At 40.1% G+C, this 19,323-nt stretch overlaps 1 protein-coding gene across 2 annotated transcripts in view; it reads right to left on the minus strand.

Moving 5' to 3' along the window:
• The window catches only part of LOC113028550 (myoferlin-like), a 26,975-nt gene extending 8,758 nt beyond the window's left edge, over positions 1 to 18,217 (minus strand). Inside the window, exons 1-35 of one of the 2 annotated variants that reach the window (XM_026178923.2) lie at positions 17,991 to 18,217; positions 17,363 to 17,418; positions 16,994 to 17,085; positions 12,991 to 13,099; positions 12,794 to 12,887; positions 12,508 to 12,671; positions 12,030 to 12,158; positions 11,768 to 11,830; positions 11,640 to 11,690; positions 11,520 to 11,550; positions 10,952 to 11,067; positions 10,689 to 10,815; positions 8,892 to 8,995; positions 8,709 to 8,777; positions 8,478 to 8,521; positions 7,763 to 7,845; positions 7,507 to 7,545; positions 7,089 to 7,213; positions 6,867 to 6,980; positions 6,189 to 6,366; positions 5,977 to 6,101; positions 5,711 to 5,820; positions 4,454 to 4,646; positions 4,047 to 4,202; positions 3,807 to 3,938; positions 3,526 to 3,689; positions 2,782 to 2,896; positions 2,503 to 2,605; positions 2,283 to 2,425; positions 1,866 to 2,036; positions 1,553 to 1,646; positions 1,377 to 1,454; positions 1,055 to 1,236; positions 546 to 704; positions 94 to 192 (exon numbers count right to left, since the gene is read on the minus strand). In XM_026178923.2, the coding sequence (XP_026034708.2) occupies positions 94 to 192; positions 546 to 704; positions 1,055 to 1,236; positions 1,377 to 1,454; positions 1,553 to 1,646; positions 1,866 to 2,036; positions 2,283 to 2,425; positions 2,503 to 2,605; positions 2,782 to 2,896; positions 3,526 to 3,689; positions 3,807 to 3,938; positions 4,047 to 4,202; positions 4,454 to 4,646; positions 5,711 to 5,820; positions 5,977 to 6,101; positions 6,189 to 6,366; positions 6,867 to 6,980; positions 7,089 to 7,213; positions 7,507 to 7,545; positions 7,763 to 7,845; positions 8,478 to 8,521; positions 8,709 to 8,777; positions 8,892 to 8,995; positions 10,689 to 10,815; positions 10,952 to 11,067; positions 11,520 to 11,550; positions 11,640 to 11,690; positions 11,768 to 11,830; positions 12,030 to 12,158; positions 12,508 to 12,671; positions 12,794 to 12,887; positions 12,991 to 13,099; positions 16,994 to 17,085; positions 17,363 to 17,418; positions 17,991 to 18,078 (3,900 nt within the window). In that variant the 5' untranslated portion in view covers positions 18,079 to 18,217. The remainder of the gene's footprint in view (positions 1 to 93; positions 193 to 545; positions 705 to 1,054; positions 1,237 to 1,376; positions 1,455 to 1,552; positions 1,647 to 1,865; positions 2,037 to 2,282; positions 2,426 to 2,502; positions 2,606 to 2,781; positions 2,897 to 3,525; positions 3,690 to 3,806; positions 3,939 to 4,046; positions 4,203 to 4,453; positions 4,647 to 5,710; positions 5,821 to 5,976; positions 6,102 to 6,188; positions 6,367 to 6,866; positions 6,981 to 7,088; positions 7,214 to 7,506; positions 7,546 to 7,762; positions 7,846 to 8,477; positions 8,522 to 8,708; positions 8,778 to 8,891; positions 8,996 to 10,688; positions 10,816 to 10,951; positions 11,068 to 11,519; positions 11,551 to 11,639; positions 11,691 to 11,767; positions 11,831 to 12,029; positions 12,159 to 12,507; positions 12,672 to 12,793; positions 12,888 to 12,990; positions 13,100 to 16,993; positions 17,086 to 17,362; positions 17,419 to 17,990) is intronic. The other variant, XM_026178924.2, reaches the window with a different exon arrangement.
• Positions 18,218 to 19,323: the final 1,106 nt, after the last annotated feature.

The following is a 19,323-nucleotide window of genomic DNA, read 5'->3' on the forward strand; positions in this document are numbered from 1 at the left end:
AATCAATTATAGATTGGGGAGTTTTAATGAGGTCAAATTCCATGCGTGTCCATCACTTTAGAAGGGAAAGTTATATATAAAGCTGTATTTTACCTCCACAGCAGTCAGCTGCACCACAGGCCGAATGCCCTGAGGTACCATGTAGATGTTCTCTCTCTTTGGGGGAACTAGTGGAAGATCTGAGTCTCCTGACTACAGAGACAGAGGCATTCATTAGGCTTTATTTTTTTCTTGTTATTTTTCCTACAAGATTACACTTGGTTCCATGGGAGTTATAAAGGAATGACGAAAACAACATTACACCTTACATTTCATATAAGAAATGTCAACAGTAATCACCAAAACTACATGGACATGATAAAAGGAGACGAAAAGATGAAAACATTGTTTAAGTTAAGGATTTATTACTCAGTATGTATGTATGACAGACTGCGTGCGACGGAGGTAACACAGTTTTGAGGACGTCTCACAGACCTGAAGGCCCAGAGAACAATTTTTAAACAATGCTATAAAACAGACTATTGTCCACTACTTTCTTTTCAAACCTTGTTTTTAAGAATGAGTTCAGCAGCCACAAGAGCCTCCCCGGCCACCTTCCCCTTCTGGATGATGGGATGCCACAACAGTTTTGGTGTCTGATCCATAGCAGAATTCAGTTTTACTATTGGGGTACAAATACTGCGGCCCAGCATTTCGTCCTTCCCCTGAAACAGAAACTTCCAAGATTACCATGCATATTCTGATATGTGTGCATAATTAAATAAACATGAGTTTTACAGAGGATGTTGTAAGAGTAACAGATGAATGATGTATATTGCTTTAAAGACAATTAAAACTGTGTAAAGGAAGATGTCAAATGTTTTTTCTTATAATTTAAGCTGGAAAAGTAAAAAGTTTCACTGAAGTCAACTTCAGTGTGATTTCAAAATACAGTTTTACTGTAAGTATCTGCACAAAATCATCAATCAGGGATCTTACAACACTGTAAGCACTGAACAAACAGATTCATTGTGCAGAAGACTTCTCTATATACGCTCTATATCCCTCAGCGTACCACTTGGTCACTATCGTAGAACTCCAGGACAACATTGGGAGGGCGGTAAGCAATCTTCTGAGGGTCTCCGTAAATCTCTACATCATTAAAAATCAGAGTCTGGTCCCAGGTTGGGTTCAGAGTTGCTCTTAGCTTCTCTGTTGTCTTACTGACATGCAGGAAGGAGACATGTGCATATGGATCTGTGGTGGAAAAAAAAAGTAGTTTTACCATTTTATTTAACAAAGGGCTTTTGCAGTGATACTTATTTAAGTTCAAATCTAAATCCACTCGAAGTCTTAGGTTTTATATGCATTAAATTTCATTCTTGATTTAATCTTACCAGAGAAACTATCTTTGTCCATGGAGGTCATGTTGCGTGCCTGATGGACGTAGACACGGAGATGGTACATATATGACCCTAAAGAGGAACACAACATGAATGAAGCGGACAGTCAAAAATCCTTCTATGCAAATGCGAAATGCATTCATATGTTCACTTGTATGTGCATCACTCACTGTCAAAGGAGCAGGACACAGTAGGCGTGTTGGCACCAAATAGCTTGGTAGCGTCACCCTTGGAATCTTTCTCGTTCTCCTCTGTGTCAATACCCTGCCAAGAAAACCAGAGAGTTATTACACATTCATATTTCACACGCTCCCAGGAACAAAGAAAACACACACACACATGACAGCTCTGTAGATGGGGTTAATTCATAAGCAAATATTTGGTGACTCAGCAAGATCAGGTTGACTTCCAGCTTTGTATAACATCCCATCCTCTCTGGCTTATTCTCGCACTATTACTACTATGCCATTTTCTCATTCTCACCAATGCTCCCTCCAGCTGGAAGATGGCAGCTGCTCCGAGGCGACTTTCCGGTGCCATTTTTCTCCTCCAGCGCCTTCGCCGAAACGTATCTGATGACCTCTCATTTCTGTGGAATTTCCAGCCAATCAGAGAAGAGAATTCCCAGCCCTCAGGGTTGCCTTGATCCCGTCTCTGCGTGCAAAAAGGGACTTGTAGTTAACAGGTAGAAACATTTGTTCTACCTGGATCTAAGAACTAAATTGAGCATAGCATTAGTTCAGGCAGGCCACCAAGTCAAACACAGCCACAGCCCTGGCAAATTATCTCATGTATGTGTCAATACGCATGGAAGTTGCAACTGTATTTTACAAAATTAGAATCAATTATAAAAGAAATGGCAAAGCAGTACATAGTCCTGCCCTACTGTGCAGTGCTGACCTCCACAGCTGTTCCTCCGGGGACTTTACTCCTCTTGCGGGGTCGAATCAGCCTTCTTCTGCGGTGAACGTGGTACATCTTCTCTGCAGGAACCCAGGACCGAGGCTTGTCATCTGGAGGAATGGTGACTCCATATTCCCAGCCTTTAAACACCAAAAATGTCCTTAGTTATATGGTTTAAATTTTTTTTTAAATTATGCTGTGAGGTGAGTGTCTGCACCTTGATCATCCACAGCTCTGTTGATATCCACAGTCCACTCATCCTCCCAGTTCCAACCTGGGGGACAATCAAACTCTGTAGGGTTGCGACTTTTCTCTCCATTCTGCACAACCAAAAAGAGTCACTTAGTGGTATATATATGCTTATAAATGTATCTATATTAAGAGTGTGGGATTATTATCTATTCCAGGCATTTGGGTGAGTCAGCAGTTAACGTGTATGGTTACATTAATGCCTCGATATTTGTTTATCAAGAAGAAAAGAAAACTGTGTTCTCACCACATCAGTGAAGGGTTCAGAAGCAGCCTTCCAGTCTCCACCTGGGAAGCGGGTCTCATTCTGGAAAACCTCATCCATGAATTCAGTGTGTCCTGCATCAGCTTCTGTTAGCAGACTGAATATGAAATAAGACTAAATATGAAAAGAGAATTCAACAATGAGAATATCTACCGTTGCAAACGTCAGTATCAAAAACACAAAACACGCGGCAACATCAGTGCACTGTAGCGTGTGTGCATGTGGTGTGAAACACAAGGAAGCCTTTACATAGTTTGTCAAGCAGTGTTTACATGTTGGGAGTTTCCTAACCGATAAGTTAGCCTAACAAACCCTGTGCTCATCTTACTGAAAGTATGTGCTCCATATTATTACTGTTAGACTCACGTCTGACACCCTCCATCAAACAATGTTTGGGAGTTCTGTTTTTCCACTTTACTCTGCTTTTTTTGACAGCTAGAAGTTTGGGTATACAGTGAGAGGCAAAAATCGGCTGGTAACACTTGGAGTGCAGAATGAGTTCGCCTCTGAGTTTACAGATAGGTTAAAAAGATTACGTGAATGACTTCCGTCAGTTTGATACATTTCCATTAATTGACTGCTCTGTGGCATGAGGAGAATGTAAACATGAGAGAGTCCATGTGGCTTATTTCCTTCACACTGCACCACTCAGTGTTTACCAAGGTAAGGTAGTGGTGAAAACATCAAACAAATCCTGCTTAGATGACCAATTCCAATTACACTCACGCTTTCTCTGGATCAATGAACCACTCAGACTCCCACTCCCATCCTCTGGGTGGAATGAAGTACTCCTTTTTTAGCTTTAGTTTGCCGGTTACATCAGAAAACTTATGGCGCCCCACCAGTCCCGTAGTCCCCCACTTCCCGAACACCTGAGCCTGATTTTCGTACTGTAATACACAGGAAGACGGGCTTGGTTTTAGGAGCTGAGAACACTTGTAATAAGACACATGTATTACAATGTAATACTTGTGTGTGAATCCCAGGTATGTGTGGGAGAAACATACCAGTTCGGCAAACACACTGAAGCTTCCCTCGGAGTATGAGCTGAACTTTTTCTCATGTGCAGACAGACCCAGCCACATGTTAACTCTAATCTGAACTGGCACCTTTAAGCCCTTGTTCTTGTCCATGGGGTACTGTGGAGATGGAGAATAAAAAGCATAGAAAAGCAGCTGATTACTACATAACATTCAAACATTTCTTTTATTTATTTAATTTGTCTGTTTTTGACAGTTCATGTGTACCTGTAAATACACAGTCTGTGTCTTGCCGCAATGCTGCCCACAGGCCTGCTCACTGAATGTAGAGTAGAGGATCTGATGAGCTGGGATGCGACTGCAGGCCACTCTTTTCTCACCCCGTAGCATCCAGATGATCACATCAGGCATGCTGATCTGGGGCTGGACACAGTTAGAAAAACCATGTGAACTTATGCAGTGCTTATGGAAAGACTGTGTATCATGCCTTAGCACACAGATTTGTCCAATAATTAGGATGAATGTCTTGCATTCTTTTGACATGTTACTGCATCACGAGGCTTTTGCATGACACAGTGTATATAATCAATGCTGTACAGATTCCTACAAATACTATTTTTCCTACTAATGCAATTTTTTTTTAAATCAAAGAAGCATTTTTTCTGTGTTTATACCTCTTCAGCCAGCGTTTTGAGCTTTTCTACCCAGGACTCCAAATCGGACAAAGTGTCACGGATCTCTCCGGCCTCCTCTCTCATGCGTCTGGCTCCATCTTTGATGCTGGTCAAAGCCCTGTCTCGCAGCTTCTTGATTTGGATGTCCAGAGTTGTCAGGTTGGAGTGGCCCTCGAGCTCAGGTGTTGGGAAACTCAAGGAAAGCAGACACAATCTTACTCATTTCAGCGCGGCCAAAAAAGTTAAATAATTAAGCAGTTAACGCTTCATAACTGAAGCCGGTTCTTTCTCAGCCTACTATCATCTTATATACTCAAAATCCTCTCAAGCAAATATGTGGCATATCTCAACTGTTATGAATTGCTGTCAAATTAAGACAGTGTTTTATGTAAAATCCTTTTTCCCCCCCATTTTTACCTAATATATAAATCATGTACTCTCAATAGTTTGTGTACTTCATGTAGGAATCAGGCCGAGTAGTCATTATACACTGCATGTTTCTTAGGCAGTAGGTCACTCTAGAGTTAAAAAAGGACCATGATCTCTAAACAGTTGCTACACATTAGGGATATGACACAGAGAATTCATTCACAAATTAATCTAAGCTAGTGAGTCTAAAGGGAAACTTTTCAAGTGTATGTATCCATAAAATGTTACAATTTTTTTGAACAACCCTCCATGCTTATGTCTTATGACCAGTACTACCACATATCTAAGAGTGGCTATAGTAGAGGATAAATAAGACTTGAACTAAAAAATGCAATTCAAAACAGGTGAGATAAGTCACAGGTCCTTTGATAAATGGATTTTATACATATATATATATATATATATATATATATAGGGAGGGTGAAGGTAACGGTGGTCCCCGTGGTAATCGGAGCACTAGGTGCGGTGACTCCCAAGCTAGGCCAGTGGCTCCAGCAGATCCCGGGAACAACATCGGAGATCTCTGTCCAGAAGAGCACAGTCCTGGGAACAGCTAAGATACTGCGCAGGACCCTCAAGCTCCCAGGCCTCTGGTAGAGGACCCGAGCTTGAAGGATAAACCGCCTGCATGGGCGTGCTGGGTGTTTTTATATATATATATATATATATATATATATATATATATATATATATATATATATATATATATATATATATATATATATATATATTTATTTATTTATTTCTATTCAAGGGATCCATCCCGTGAATCACCAGGATGTACTTGTGCTTCATTTATTTGTATTTCTCACAACGTGCTCCATTTACCTTTCTAGGTCTTCAATCAGCTGATTGAGTAACTTCAGCCACACCTCAGCTAGCTGGTTGTCTGAGACTTTTGCCAAGATTGCCGTTTTAAATTCCTCCAAGTTTGATTGCTGCAACAACAAAACAGTGGTGAGGATTATGTTGGATTATGCTCCCACCTCACGGAGTTACAAACACATGTCAAACATTAGCAGAGCCGTTTCAAAGCAGGCTCTGTACAGGCCATGAATCCTAAACTCAACTGAAAGCATTCATTGCAGTATTACCAAGTGGTGAGTAATGTAGAGGATGATGTTGACGGAGTCCAGACGGTGGCTGATGTCCTCCCAGTATGAGGTAACCACAACCACTGGCTTAGTGTTTGCCCAGGGCAGGTAGTAATAATGATTACCTGGAGAAACATTACATGCCATTAAAAATCATGTGGTCATTCAGTGCTTGAGAACATCATGTATTCAGTGCAGATTTCACCACTCACCATCAAATATAGCACAACTATATTGTGTGGTGGAGGCCAGCGGTTTGCAGGTGGTGTCCAGTTTGTTGCCATAATTACCGATGCTGACCTCAAACTGGATTGGTTCTCCAGGTTCCTGAATCATTGAGGCGCTGTGGAAGACTGCACAGAGGCAGTATTTTCTCCTCCTCTGGTATTTCTGATTAAGGAGGAGACGCAGAACAGAGAAAGAGAGGTAGAAAGTTGTTGACTATAGGCTGTATATAAAAGATGGCCATAGCTTCTGGTCTTAAAAACTGAACCCAGCGCTAAAGGTGCCTTAAAAATGCATTCTTCCTAATGGAAAGCAGGGGGTGACTATTGGTTCCAAAAAGAAACCCAATTCTATGTCCATGAGAAGTCTCTGACCAAATTAGTCAGCCTTCCACACGATTCATTGGCTCATTAAACTTTTTTCTAAAGATCTTATGATTTCAATAACTAGCTTATAATCTTGTTGTTTATTTTCTAACTTATGGGCTCATTCAGAATAACATGGAAGATAAAGCAGGGTACGCCTTAAGCCAAGATTGACAAGTCACTCATATAAGGGTGATATCCAAATATGCATCCATCTTTTATATACAGTCTATGGTTTTGACCTATGAAAAAAGTAACAGGAAAAGTGAAAATTGAAACCAGCCACACGACAGCCAATACCTGTACCACCAGGACGTCATCACTGTGGATTTTGTCTACTGCTTTGTCTGCTTTCCCCTCTAGCTTAGTGGACAGCTCGACCAGAATCCTGCCTCTGTACGCCACGCCTTCTCCCTTTACAAGGACAACATAATGAAATCTTAAAAACCCAACAAAGGCGATTGAAGAAAAAGCATGAAAGAGAAATTCATAAGATAGCAGTTATCGTGTCTTCTCCACTACCTTGCCAAAATTGAGATCCTCATAGGGGTCTGGGAAGCCAGTGAACTCTCTGGGGCTGCCATACAAGTTGATATAACAGGGCCCAAACGCAGGCAGGAAGCCCACCTCAGACTCCCCTGAGTTACCTGGAGAGAGAAAATGGCAAAACAGTCAAGCTGATATAGTGAAGCAAAGTCAAGCTAAAGCGAAAGGTTTGATGCCACTAGGTGTTACTAGGTGACTATTGGAGGTGGCGGCTGGAGGCAGTGAATGGTGGGGCAAGCAGGTGCAGAGACTGTGACAGCAAAACATTCAATATGAAAACAGAGAAACGCACAGTTATATTGGCAACAGGGAACAAAGAAAGTTAGACATAATCAACATTGTAGCACGAGCGTCATGCGCTATGACCCATGCAACACAGAGCAAAAAGAGAAACCTTCATAAGACGCCGTTGCCCCATATTCTGGATGTTCCTCTATTCCAGGAGAAGAAAAGGACAAGTCGAGTACCATTTAGAAGGGAACACAATGAGGCACATTGGTATAATGCATTTTTCATACACTCATACAACAACATCTAGATATGTGAGATGAAGAAAAAATCAACTTCTCTGCTGACGTTTTAATTTAAAGCTAAAATGTTACGTCTTGGTCCTGTTTTCTGGGATAAAGTAGACATAAATAAATGATTACCTTCTATCTCTCCACCAGAGGAGGCTATGTTGGCCAGATTCAGGTACGTGGTGCCGATGGCATCATTTCCTGTCAAACGATCCCTGCAGTCACACATAATAACTTCAGGCCCAGTCCACACAAACATGCACACATAGACACATAGCCCGCACTCGTGCGATTAACTGTAAAATGACATGCAAATGTCACAGTGTATCTGCGGTGCTACGCTCTGCTTTGTCCACTACCACTATGAAGTAGGACATTGAACAATGGCTCACGTTTTATTGCTTTTTGTTGGAAGTTTTGGGATGTTTTCTGTTTTTTCTTCATTTTTTTCACAGTGGACTTTATGGCCCTCTCAGTATATTTTCAACACCTAACAGACTTTTTTCTAACCTTTTCCTCTGGCACTTTTTTTCTATCCAGCCTTCCTGGAGCCGAGTTATCTGACAGTTGCTTTTCTCAGAAACACACAATGATGACCCGAGAGTCAGTGCCAGCCGAGCATGTTATTCAGGGAAGGGTGTGGCTAGCACAGCATTATTCTCTTAAAGCTAGTATTAGGACAAGGATATGCACACACCTGCGTGCACACACACACTGACCACACTACACAAACTTTGTGCAATACTGTTTCAGCCAAAAGCAAGTGCCTCATATTTTCTTTAGTAATAATATAAAAAAAGAAGAAGAACAGAACATTACAGTTAAACCGTAATTGTATTTAACTTACCAATCAAACACCGTTAGTTTGACACGCTCACACATGGAGGGGAACTAGAGACACACGCACACACACACACACACACACACACACACACACACACACACACACACACACACACACACACACACACACACACACACACACACACACACACACACACACACACAAAAAAAAGCTTAAACACAGTAATTTCTCTGTTACTTTCTGCTATTTAGCTTTTATCTTAAGGAGCACTACCTTGACTTGAAGGTTCAGTACTTCGTTCCACTCTGGGTTGGCATTCGTCTCAATGATTTGTGTGCACAACTGGAGAGGCAGAATAACACACATCAGCATTTTTTTCTCTATAGGATAAGAATAAAAAATCTAATTTTCTTAATCTAACATTATAGCCCAAAAAAAAGGAGGAAAATCGAGAACCTTTCTGCCAGCAAAGCTAGCCTCCAAAAAGGGATCCACCAGGTTTTTCCTGTTTGCTTCTCCTCCAAAAAGTTCTTTCAAATTCTGGACAAATGCATCATCCACTGTAGCAAGAAAACAGTTGTTAGGTAATAAATATATAATCTTAAATGCTTATATGCTGATTATTATTGGTTTATATGAGAGAGACCCAGACTTCAGTGTAAAACTAGGTTACAGGCTGACCAGAAACTGCATGTTTTTGTAGAATATGAGCTCCAGACAGAGTGAAACTAAGTTCAGACAGAAGGGTGACAGGTTGCCCTCTCAACAGACTTTAGAAAGAGGAGGTTATTGCAAGCTGCACAGGAAGTTTTAGTGCACAGGCATATCAATAAAATCAGACACAGAAAAGAGGAACTGAATAGAAGAAGTGTTGTGTGTAATGAACAGAGATGGGCAGTAACGCGTTACTGTAATCTGATTACTTTTTTCAGGTAACGAGTAAAGTAAGGGATTACTATTGCAAAAACGGTAATTAGATTACCGTTACTTTCCCGTAGGAACGCTGCATTACTGCGTTACTAAAACCGTGATTTTTTTTGCGAGAATGTCTCATGACAGTGACGTAAGCGAGTGCGATGTTCGTGACAACAGCTGTCTGCAGATCAACAATGGATCATATATCAAGTGCGGGAGAGAGTATGAGCGTGCAGCGTTTAAAGCGTGGAAGTACTGACCTTACTTTAAGTTTGATTCCATAAAAAGTGACAAAAACATTAGTGTCCGTTGTGCGTGGGAAGAAAACTTCTTTTTACAGCGAAAAAAAACCCCTAAACTTCCAAGCAAGCACCGAGTGCGCTACCACGTAATGGGAAATTCACAGAGAAACTCGCGGATTCTTCCACTGACCGCTGCGGCACACCTGCACCAGGGTAAATCTCCGCCTACCTCACTCCTGCTTTACAGGTGAAAATAGAGCAAAAGGACCGCTAGTCTTTGATTTTATTTATTCTCTGCTGTGTTTTACTTGCATCTATTTGAAAGACTGAGTGTAAACACTTTTTATGTGCTGGAATGTGCAGAAAATAGGTTTAAATATTAAACAAATTTCTTCCAGTCAGAGAATGTTGCATATAATTACATTTTTGCTTGATGCATAAAGTTAAAAGATTAAAACTAATAAAACAAGTTTTAAAAAGGGACTTTTCCATTTGATTACATTTTGTATGATGGATTGTAGAAAAAGTAGAATTGGGCTGAGAGATCTATCGCTTTATCACCTATTCAGGTTGTAAATCGTGTTTTTAAAAAGTAACTAAGTAACTAAGTGATTAATTACTTTTGAAAATAAGGAATCAGTAAAGTAACGGGATTACTTTTTTGGGGAAGTAATCAGTAATTAGTTACTGATTACTTTTTTCAAGTAACTTGACCAACACTGGTAATGAAACTGTGTGTGACGTATGTGACGTCGAGAGGTACATAAATAACCTGGCTTCCTGTTTTCTGTTTGAGACTGGCTGATGTGAGCAGGCGTTTCTGTGTGTGCTCAGTCTCCATATCCCGGGATATGTAAATAAAGATCATTTTTTAAAGTAAAAGACCACTTTTGAGCTGTGTCTTTTTGGCCCTAAGAATCAAAAGAACCGTTTTTAACACAGTGCAAGAAAGAATCAGTCTTAATTTATTTAAGACAATAAAAACATCAGTTTAATAGGGTTAACAAGGAGAACTAAACTTCATTTTATTATGATTTAAATGACCAGTCAGTTTGGTATAAATGCAGAGTGAATGCTGATCTAGATCTGCTCTTACTCTGGGGAATGTCCTCAGCTCTGAACACCTTCAGTGACAGCGTGGCCCATCTAAGAGTCACGCCCGCTGGAAGCAGCAGATTACTCTCTATGTCATCATGGTCATCATTGGACTCTCTCTTTTCCACCTGCAGCGTTTGAGGCAGAACAAAGAAAGAATGCATGAGAGAAAGCGAATCGTGTAAGCAGCCTATTTACATTGTGGAGGAGGAAGCAAAGAGCTGCAGTCAAAGTCCTCTGAGAGCTGCAGCTCATCGGTCATACCGGAGGATCATCGCCAGTCCCGACAACAAAGAGGCTGACTTTCAGGTAGCCTTTAGCCCCAGAGCTGGAGTCATCTAGGTCATTCAAAAGGATCCACTTCCTCATGACACAATGGGCTGTAAAAGGACCACACACATAAAAATACCACATAGGATAAACAGACTTTACTAGGGCACCATCAGGGAGAGTGTGTGGAGAAGTTAAAAAGCACTTCAGACTTTGTAACTTTGAAAAAATCTCAGAAAAAGTAAAAGAAAATTAGTTTTCAGCATTTTAGATGTGGAGACATTAAATAACATAGTGGTTACTAAATCTGGCACAAGCTTTTTGGCCCCTTGTTGGCACCAGTAACACAATACTGACATTTTGCCTACAAAGTTGTAATTGGTCTTAGTTTTTTGTCTTGATTTTGACCTTTAAACTGGTCACTTTGTCTAAGATTTTCTCCTCCACCATGCACCATGCGACACTGACAGCAGCCCACTGCATTATGATCTCCACAAAATAAACTAAAGTACCGTCTGTGTGGATGCAAATGACACTCAAATCTGTGGTTGAACCAGCTTACCTGGCTCATCATAAACATAACCAACGTCCACCTGTTTGAGAGAATAAGATGAGATTAGCCAGACTTGTTTGTCATTTTAGATGTTTCAGCATTTTGTATGGAGGAGAGTAGACCGGGTACCTTGAATTCTCCCATAAGACTGTCAGCCCTCAGTGAACAGGAGTTATACACCTGCAGAGAAGAGTGCAACCATCAGCAGGTGATATAAATGCTAACAGAGGACTTCAACATTTCCTATTAATACTAACCCGAAAACTAATGTTCTCATCAAACAGATCGGACGGTAACATGTGGACATTGTAGAAGAATATCTGCAAAAAAGGAAAAAGGAAAAAAACATCATACAAGGTTCAAACAAAGCAAAACATTTCACATCTCTGTAGAATCTGGTGTGGCATGTTTGGATAGACTCGACTTTAATTAGTTATAATGAGATTGATAGAATAAGAAAAATATTTTTATCCATATCTGAGTTTTGTGTAGTCACTCTGTGCAAATAAATGGCAGTACCTCATCGAAGAAGGGGTTGTTTCCCCTCTTAATCCTGGTCCTGTGGGTGTGCCCACAAACGTAAACCTTGACTACTGGTTTGATGTTGTTGCCAGGCAACTGACGGGCCTCGATGACCCGGACTCGAATCTGAGAGACAGAATGAGGGAGGATAAATTTACAGGTACACCACACAAGAAGCCTTTTGACTTCAGACCTGCCTTAATTCTTCGTGGTACAGATTTAACAAGGTGCTGAAAATATTCCTCACAGATTTTTGTCTGAGGAATATATATCTTGTCTATAAACAATCTTCTCCCATGAACATAGAATCAATGCACTGTACAAATTTGTACACCACCAACTACATAAATATTTTAGTAACATCTCACTCATGAAGGGCTTAATTTAAAGTTCACGATCCTCGTGTTCTGATCCTCACCAGCACATCCAAAGTTTTTTTCTGCAGTTATTGATCTTTATTGATAATCAAACTGACCTGAAAGTCCTGAGGTTTATTTGCAAGTCGATATCGACTCTGTGCCCTGGCCACACCCCGACGAAGATTAACCGACTGACCACCGGATGGGGACGTCCCTGCAGGGCCGCTTTGGCTCCCATCTGGAAGAGTTCCATTGCCCTCCTCGCCGCCACCACCACCTCCTAAAAAGCACAAAGACAGGGCGATCACAGGTCAAATACCTGCCAAACCTCTAAAAAAATGTAATACTCTCAGTAGACACATGCTCTATTGTGCAGTATTACTGGAAATTACATAAACATACCAGCATCCACTGTAGTTTCTCCTGACTGAGGATCATTGGGGTTTGGTACAGCGTTTGCTGGAGCATCATAGCCGACCAAAAGATTGATTGTTGCCTGAAAGGAAATTATTGGCTAGTCTTCTATTTTAAATATATATTTTTTATGAAATTATATTTTGCTTATATTTTTGAGTTCATATCAAAGGATGAAAACTTACTCCAATATTCTGTCCACTTTCACTGACCAGGGGAACATTTTTACACGGCAGTGATCTCGCTTGACCTGAAGCGAGGTCTTTCAAATAGATTTTAGCAGACCCGAGGAATCTATTAGAAAAAAACAAACAGTGTCAGACAGCATACTTTTCAATACATACAACACACACACAACTTGGAGGACTTTGCCGGGTGACCATTCTGTTTCAATGTCCTGATTGAATCGGGCAAAACATGTGCTACCATTTTAGTCGGCAAATTTACCAGTAATCAGATTACACAGATTACACAAAAATTAAAAGCTGCATGTGTGCACAGTGAAGTCTACATTCACACAAAAAGCCATGGAGAAGGTCACCACCCAGAGCTAACAAACCATACTTGTTCAGATGCACAAACACAACACTATGAGCTACCACACACTCAATACTACCAGCCTCTGTTTTAAACAGCAACAACTTTCTGCACCGAGGACGGAAATGAATTAACGCTTCCTATTTGGGAGACCTTTAAAAAGTGGGAGTGATAAAGTTTAAACTTCCAAATAATAATAAATGAATAACACAATACAACTCTACAGTATTAAAATGTGCAAAACACCACTGCCATATGTATCATGCAATGATCGAATAAAACAGGTTTTCTGATATATCTCATGCGTCTTTGAAGGCATCAAACATCTACTAAAAGTAATATTACTTACAGCATTACCCAATTATTTCATCTCCAAAGTCAAGTAATTATTAACCCGATTAATGTTCCTTGGGAAAAACAGAATTGTGTTCCTCAGTTAACGTGTCCTTTAATGTTTTAAAGAAAACAAATCAAATGAAACTATGTGAGCTGTGAGCTATGTGAGCTATGCCCAAAACACCAGTGTCACACAGTGTCTCTCAGCATTTCCAGCATTGTCCTTTCATTGCTTATTGTGTCTGTGTCTGCCTTGGCGCGCAGTCAAAAACTACACTGTTTCCTGTTTATCTTGCTTATTCTTTCACAATTACAAGAAATTTGACAGCAACTACTAAAACTGCAAAACTTGCAACTAAATGTATAAAAGGCCAGAATTTCAAACCCATGTTTTCTCCTCCTGATATAGACAGAGAAAACATTACTGTGTCCAAAAGGAATACAGCTAACCCAATGGAGTGTTATGAACACCGTGTAAGTTGTCTCTCTTTGGGTGGACACTCATTTTATTTTGGCAGCATTCCTGGCGGAGGAATTCCTGCAACATAAACTTGCTGCTGACCTACATCTGACACCAAAGGCTACAGCATTTAAACATCTCGTGTGAAAGAGATTTAAATATACTACTATCCATGCACTATAATAGTGTACTCAAAAAACCTCAGCAGTGAGTGTGACATGGTGATACGATGAGCAGTAACTTAACTTGTCGAGATGACTTTAGGACACTGTACAAATACTTGGACAGAATTTATTGTGGGGAGGAGATCCAGTCATTATTCCACATGAGGAAGGAGACCAACACTGGTACTCCCTAGACATTCAGTGACTCATGAAACTGGCATTTAACCTCATATTAAACCAGCCCTTTTTGTGTATTTTATTACACAACAGAATTTAAAGCTCTATCAAATAGTGTTTCCAAGCAGGAAGAGCCTGTGTTAGAGCTATACCTTGCATAGCCTGACCAAAATCTCTCGACAAATGAAGGCCATTCAGCGGAGAGTTTGACATGGTTCAGCACATGACTTTGCATATCTGCTGTTTTTAGAACATTCAAATACTAAGTAGTGCCGTACTAACTGTGTTAGCGTCCTCACTGAGCAGTGGGAAAATCATTAGAGCCCTGGTGTAAGTGCAGAGTAGGGAAATTATACCTGGAGTGCCAACTTCCCATTTAAACAAATAACAACCAGCAGACTTTGTGACCATTGTCGAGGCTTGGTGATGTCATGTTCAAAATATTGCTCTCGCCTACATGCAGGATAAAATCTGAACTCATACTGCGTTATTATTGTAATAACTCAGGGTTTTTTTCCACTTTGTCAGGATGTTAAATTTTTCTAAGAATACAAATATACAAGGGTGCCTCTGACACAATGACGTTCTCACTTATATCAGTTCAATCACTATAATTAACTATGTGTTAACGGGAATGAGTGACTTACAGTACAAATAACCTTGAATGTCTGCCACCCACCCTCTGTCAACATTCATTTCCCTTTGCACGACTGCTCGGCTTTGAAATATTGCGGCTCATCTGAGATACATTTGTGACAAGAGTGTGAAAATCACCCATGTTGCACTTAAAAAGCTTAAAAGCCCAGAAATATCTTTCATCGGCAAGTGAAAAGTGGTTTGAAATATTTGCACAGACCAACAGGAAATGAGACTACTTAAGCGTTTGATATGAAAGAATTCCCTCAGCCAAAAACTGTGACAAACTGGAAATCTCTGCATTTCAAATATACAGTCAAATTTTATACGCTTACATTTTAATTTTTTTATTGTCGAGTCATGAACCATTCAGTGATTTCTAAAAGCCTACAGCTCTATTTGAGCCTCAACTGCATAACAGGGGAAATGAAAAGTTCTATCAGGGATGGATGCAAAGCAGGTAAAGGGAGGATAGTTAAGACCACAAGCTTTCAAATGGACTTCAAAGGTAAGTTATTAACCAGAAGCTGTGGAAAACAGTGTCGCAGTTACAACGAAATATGCTGTAGATATTCATTGTCTGCAGGGTATGAACTATGATGGCTGTTGATACTTGGACTCTTTTTTTCTTCAGTTTCATGTTAAAGACTGCATCGCTGTTTGCACTGGGAGACTTTATCCCACAATCTTCTGATTCCTCACAAAATCAAATTAGTCAGGAAGAATGCGTATTTTCCTCCCTCCTGTTGCTACAGCGACAGGGAATACCCATAACAGTATCTGTAAAGCTATCTGAGAAGGACAAATCCTCCTCTGCTTCCACTCTGTAGCTCTTTAGAGAGTGTGTCAGACGGCCAGCTCAGTGGAAAACTTTACTCTGTATGGAGACACATTTGCAAAGCCCCTCCTTCAGTTATGACTGTCCCATGCACAAGGGAAACTTTTACTCAGTTTAGCACATATGTGTGCATAAATCCACAGGAAATCCATCTCAGGACTGACATGTTTCATACAAAACAAGAACTTTTAGCATCATCGGTTTTCTTAGCATAAAAAAGACCTTGATCGTGATAATTAGTGATGTTGGGGAAACATTCCTTGTGGTTGGCCTGAATCAGTCCCATATGGGATTCTGGCTTTAGCTGGAATTGAAAACCTTTTAGCGTATTTTTGGAGCAGGTTCAGGCTTTTTTTGGCATTACAGCACATCTCACTCAGACAGTATTAAAATAGCTCATACCACTACATCTACTACAACAACTCCACATTAGCTTTGAGAATTTGCTTTGTTCTCTATCACACTGTGCTACACAAATCTCAAAGACGGGGGAAAAAAAGACATCCATTGTTGCACAAGAAGGCATCCCACACAGCTCTGCAAGTCTCAGCATGGCAAGAAGGGTGTAGCAGGCCGAGGGGGTTGGAAAAAACGAACTACATAGCTGCAATATTGAGTTATTATGAACACATCAAACTTCTTTTTGTTTATATTGGTGTGTCCTTGTTCTGACACACACACACACGCACACACAATATGTTGATGCTGTTATGTTGTTCTGATCCTGCTTCTAAGCAACTGGTAGTAGCAGCCTGTGACATGTGCAAATAGCAGGTAGCCCATGCACAGCTCAAGCTATGATGGCTCTGCAGTAAGCGAATAATCAGTTTCTTAAAAGCAACATAAAAGAAAACGGGACACACACCTCTACCTGTGTTGACTAATCTGCTACCTGACTAAACAGGCTCAATTCTTACAAGCTCCTGTTTCAGACAATACTAAGCTTGTATTGTAATTCAGTAAGGTGAGGCAAAGCTTTTCATGACTTGTTGCACAAAGCTGAGAGGGGATCTCAGTTTCCAGGCATGCAGTGTACTTACTTATCTTTCCCAATAGTTTCATAGTCTTTCACAATCACATCGATGAAGGAGCTGGAGTCCAGTGCCTTGCCTTTTAGATCAAATTCAACCAACTACAAGCGAACAAATGTGAGAAAAGCATGCCATCAGATACAGAACCTAAACTGCTGTCATGTCTTAAATAAGCACATTTTATCAAGGAACAACATATATATTACAGATAATCATATATGTGTGTATGTTAGCCATGTGGTGTGTGGGACTGCAATTGCAGTATGGAAAGTTTGCATTAAGTATTGCTACATTCCTGGCAATTCATCTTAAAAAATAATAAAAACAGGTAAAAGGGAGTGAAGTATTGCAGAGTGTTTCTTTGTCTGTGTGATTTACCTCATTCCACACTGGATTCAACTCTTTGTCAATCGATTTTGTTTTCTTCTTGTCATCTGAAAGGGGAACACATTTTTTTTCCTTAATGCTCCCTTTTTATTGAAAAGTTAAGAAAAGTAACATTCACATCTTATTGTTTTAAATCAAATGACACGGTACCTTTATAGCAACAGCAATGCTAGGATCAGTACTGTAAGTCAGTACTGTGTCTGCTCTGTCTTGTGCAGAACTGTCATATATGATTTTAATTCTGTGGCTGAAGCCAACTTTGAGTACAGACTCAAACTTGTCTGTTCACTTCTTTGCCCAAGTTCATTTCACTGTATCACACACATGCAAACAAGTCACTCCCCAGCTATGCGTCAGGAAATTAAATTATTCTTGGATTAAAAAAAAAAAAAAGCACTTTTGTTTTTTAACATTTGTAATCTGGCCAGTTCATCTGATGAGCTCAGCAGCACCTCTGTACCTCAGCTACCACAAACCAGATGAAAGAATATTAAATTAGATGCCTAAAAAACTTCAAGCCCTGCAACAATCACTATTACAAATTATTAGGCAACATTTACTTTTTACTGAAGACAAGAACACACCCAAACTGTTTTACGTGTAGAGAAAAGAGACCTACCTCTAAAAATCACAGTGGTAATTGGATCAGGAACTCCAAGGGTCTTTTTAGGTAGACCCTTAGCCGACTCTACTACAACCCGCAACATGACACCAAATGAGTTTAAATGAAAAGAAAACTAAACTAATCAGTTTAAAAGAAGAAATGTCCACGCAAGACCAACATCCTCACGGCCCCATCACAGAAGCTGTCAGGGCAGGGCTGACAAAGTCTAGCTCCAGGATTCAGGAACAAGGGCGGATCACGGGTCTATAATTATGCTGAGCAACAGCCTTAACTATTGCTGCCTTCTGTTGGTGTGAGTGGAAAAGAGAAAACGCAGCTGGAAAACGGTTCACTGGGAAATAGTTGTTTCATAGGCTACAAAAGTGTATTCACATTCCTGAAAAAGAAACGGATAATAACTTAAAAAATAAATCTTTAAAAACGTTTCGCAAGTGTCTTTTAAAAAATAAAATAAAATAAAAAAATCCAGCTCTTATAGCCAAGATCATCATTGCAACCGTGGTTGGCTCCATCTGGTGGCAGTACCCGGATGCACGACCTGGTCTCTCAGCAGTCCCTGAAATAGTCACGAAATGTCTATTGGACACGAATTTTCATGCATTTATGGATTTTAACCTAACTGAAAAAAATCGGGATCAAACGTGTGAATACGTGAGTAGTTTTCATAGGTCAGTCCATCGTTGTTGTTTTTTTTTCAAATTATGGCTTTAACTACCATATTTGTGTTTTTGAGGTCTAAATTGCTATTTACAAGTTTGTAGTTAATTCTCCATGTCGATGTTTGTGTTAGTTTCAGAATCTTACGTGTGTGTGTGTGTGTGTGTGTGTGTGTGTGTGTGTGTGTGTGTGTGTGTGTGTGTGTGTGTGTGTGTGTGTGTGTGTGTGTGTGTGTGTGAACATCTTGTTGTTTAAGCCTTGTAGATAAAGGAACTACAAGGCGTACAACTGAAAGTTTCGGAGCGTCCAGGTGGTAGTTATGCAGGTATGCAGTTAGTGGGGTTGGGTTAATTGGTGATTCTTAAATTGGTGTGAATGTGTTAAGCTCCAGTCTCCCTGACAGGATGAGTGAGAGACAATGGATGAGTAGTTCTGGGTAGTTTTTAATAATGTCTACTAACAGTATATCATATTTTAAAATATATATAATACATATACATAATGTTTCCTCTAACAGTTTCTGCCTGTGCAGGTTATTCATTCTGGACACACCAAAACCAAAGTGGGGGTACTTAATAATATAATTATTAACATATGTGTTATCATTTCCACTTGTCCCTTTTTATTTTTACTTTTTACGTGCATTATAAAACACTCAGTGGGTCAGTTT

The sequence above is a fragment of the Astatotilapia calliptera genome, chromosome 8, assembly GCF_964374335.1.
Source record: "Astatotilapia calliptera chromosome 8, fAstCal68.1, whole genome shotgun sequence".
NCBI classification, from domain to species: domain Eukaryota; kingdom Metazoa; phylum Chordata; class Actinopteri; order Cichliformes; family Cichlidae; genus Astatotilapia; species Astatotilapia calliptera.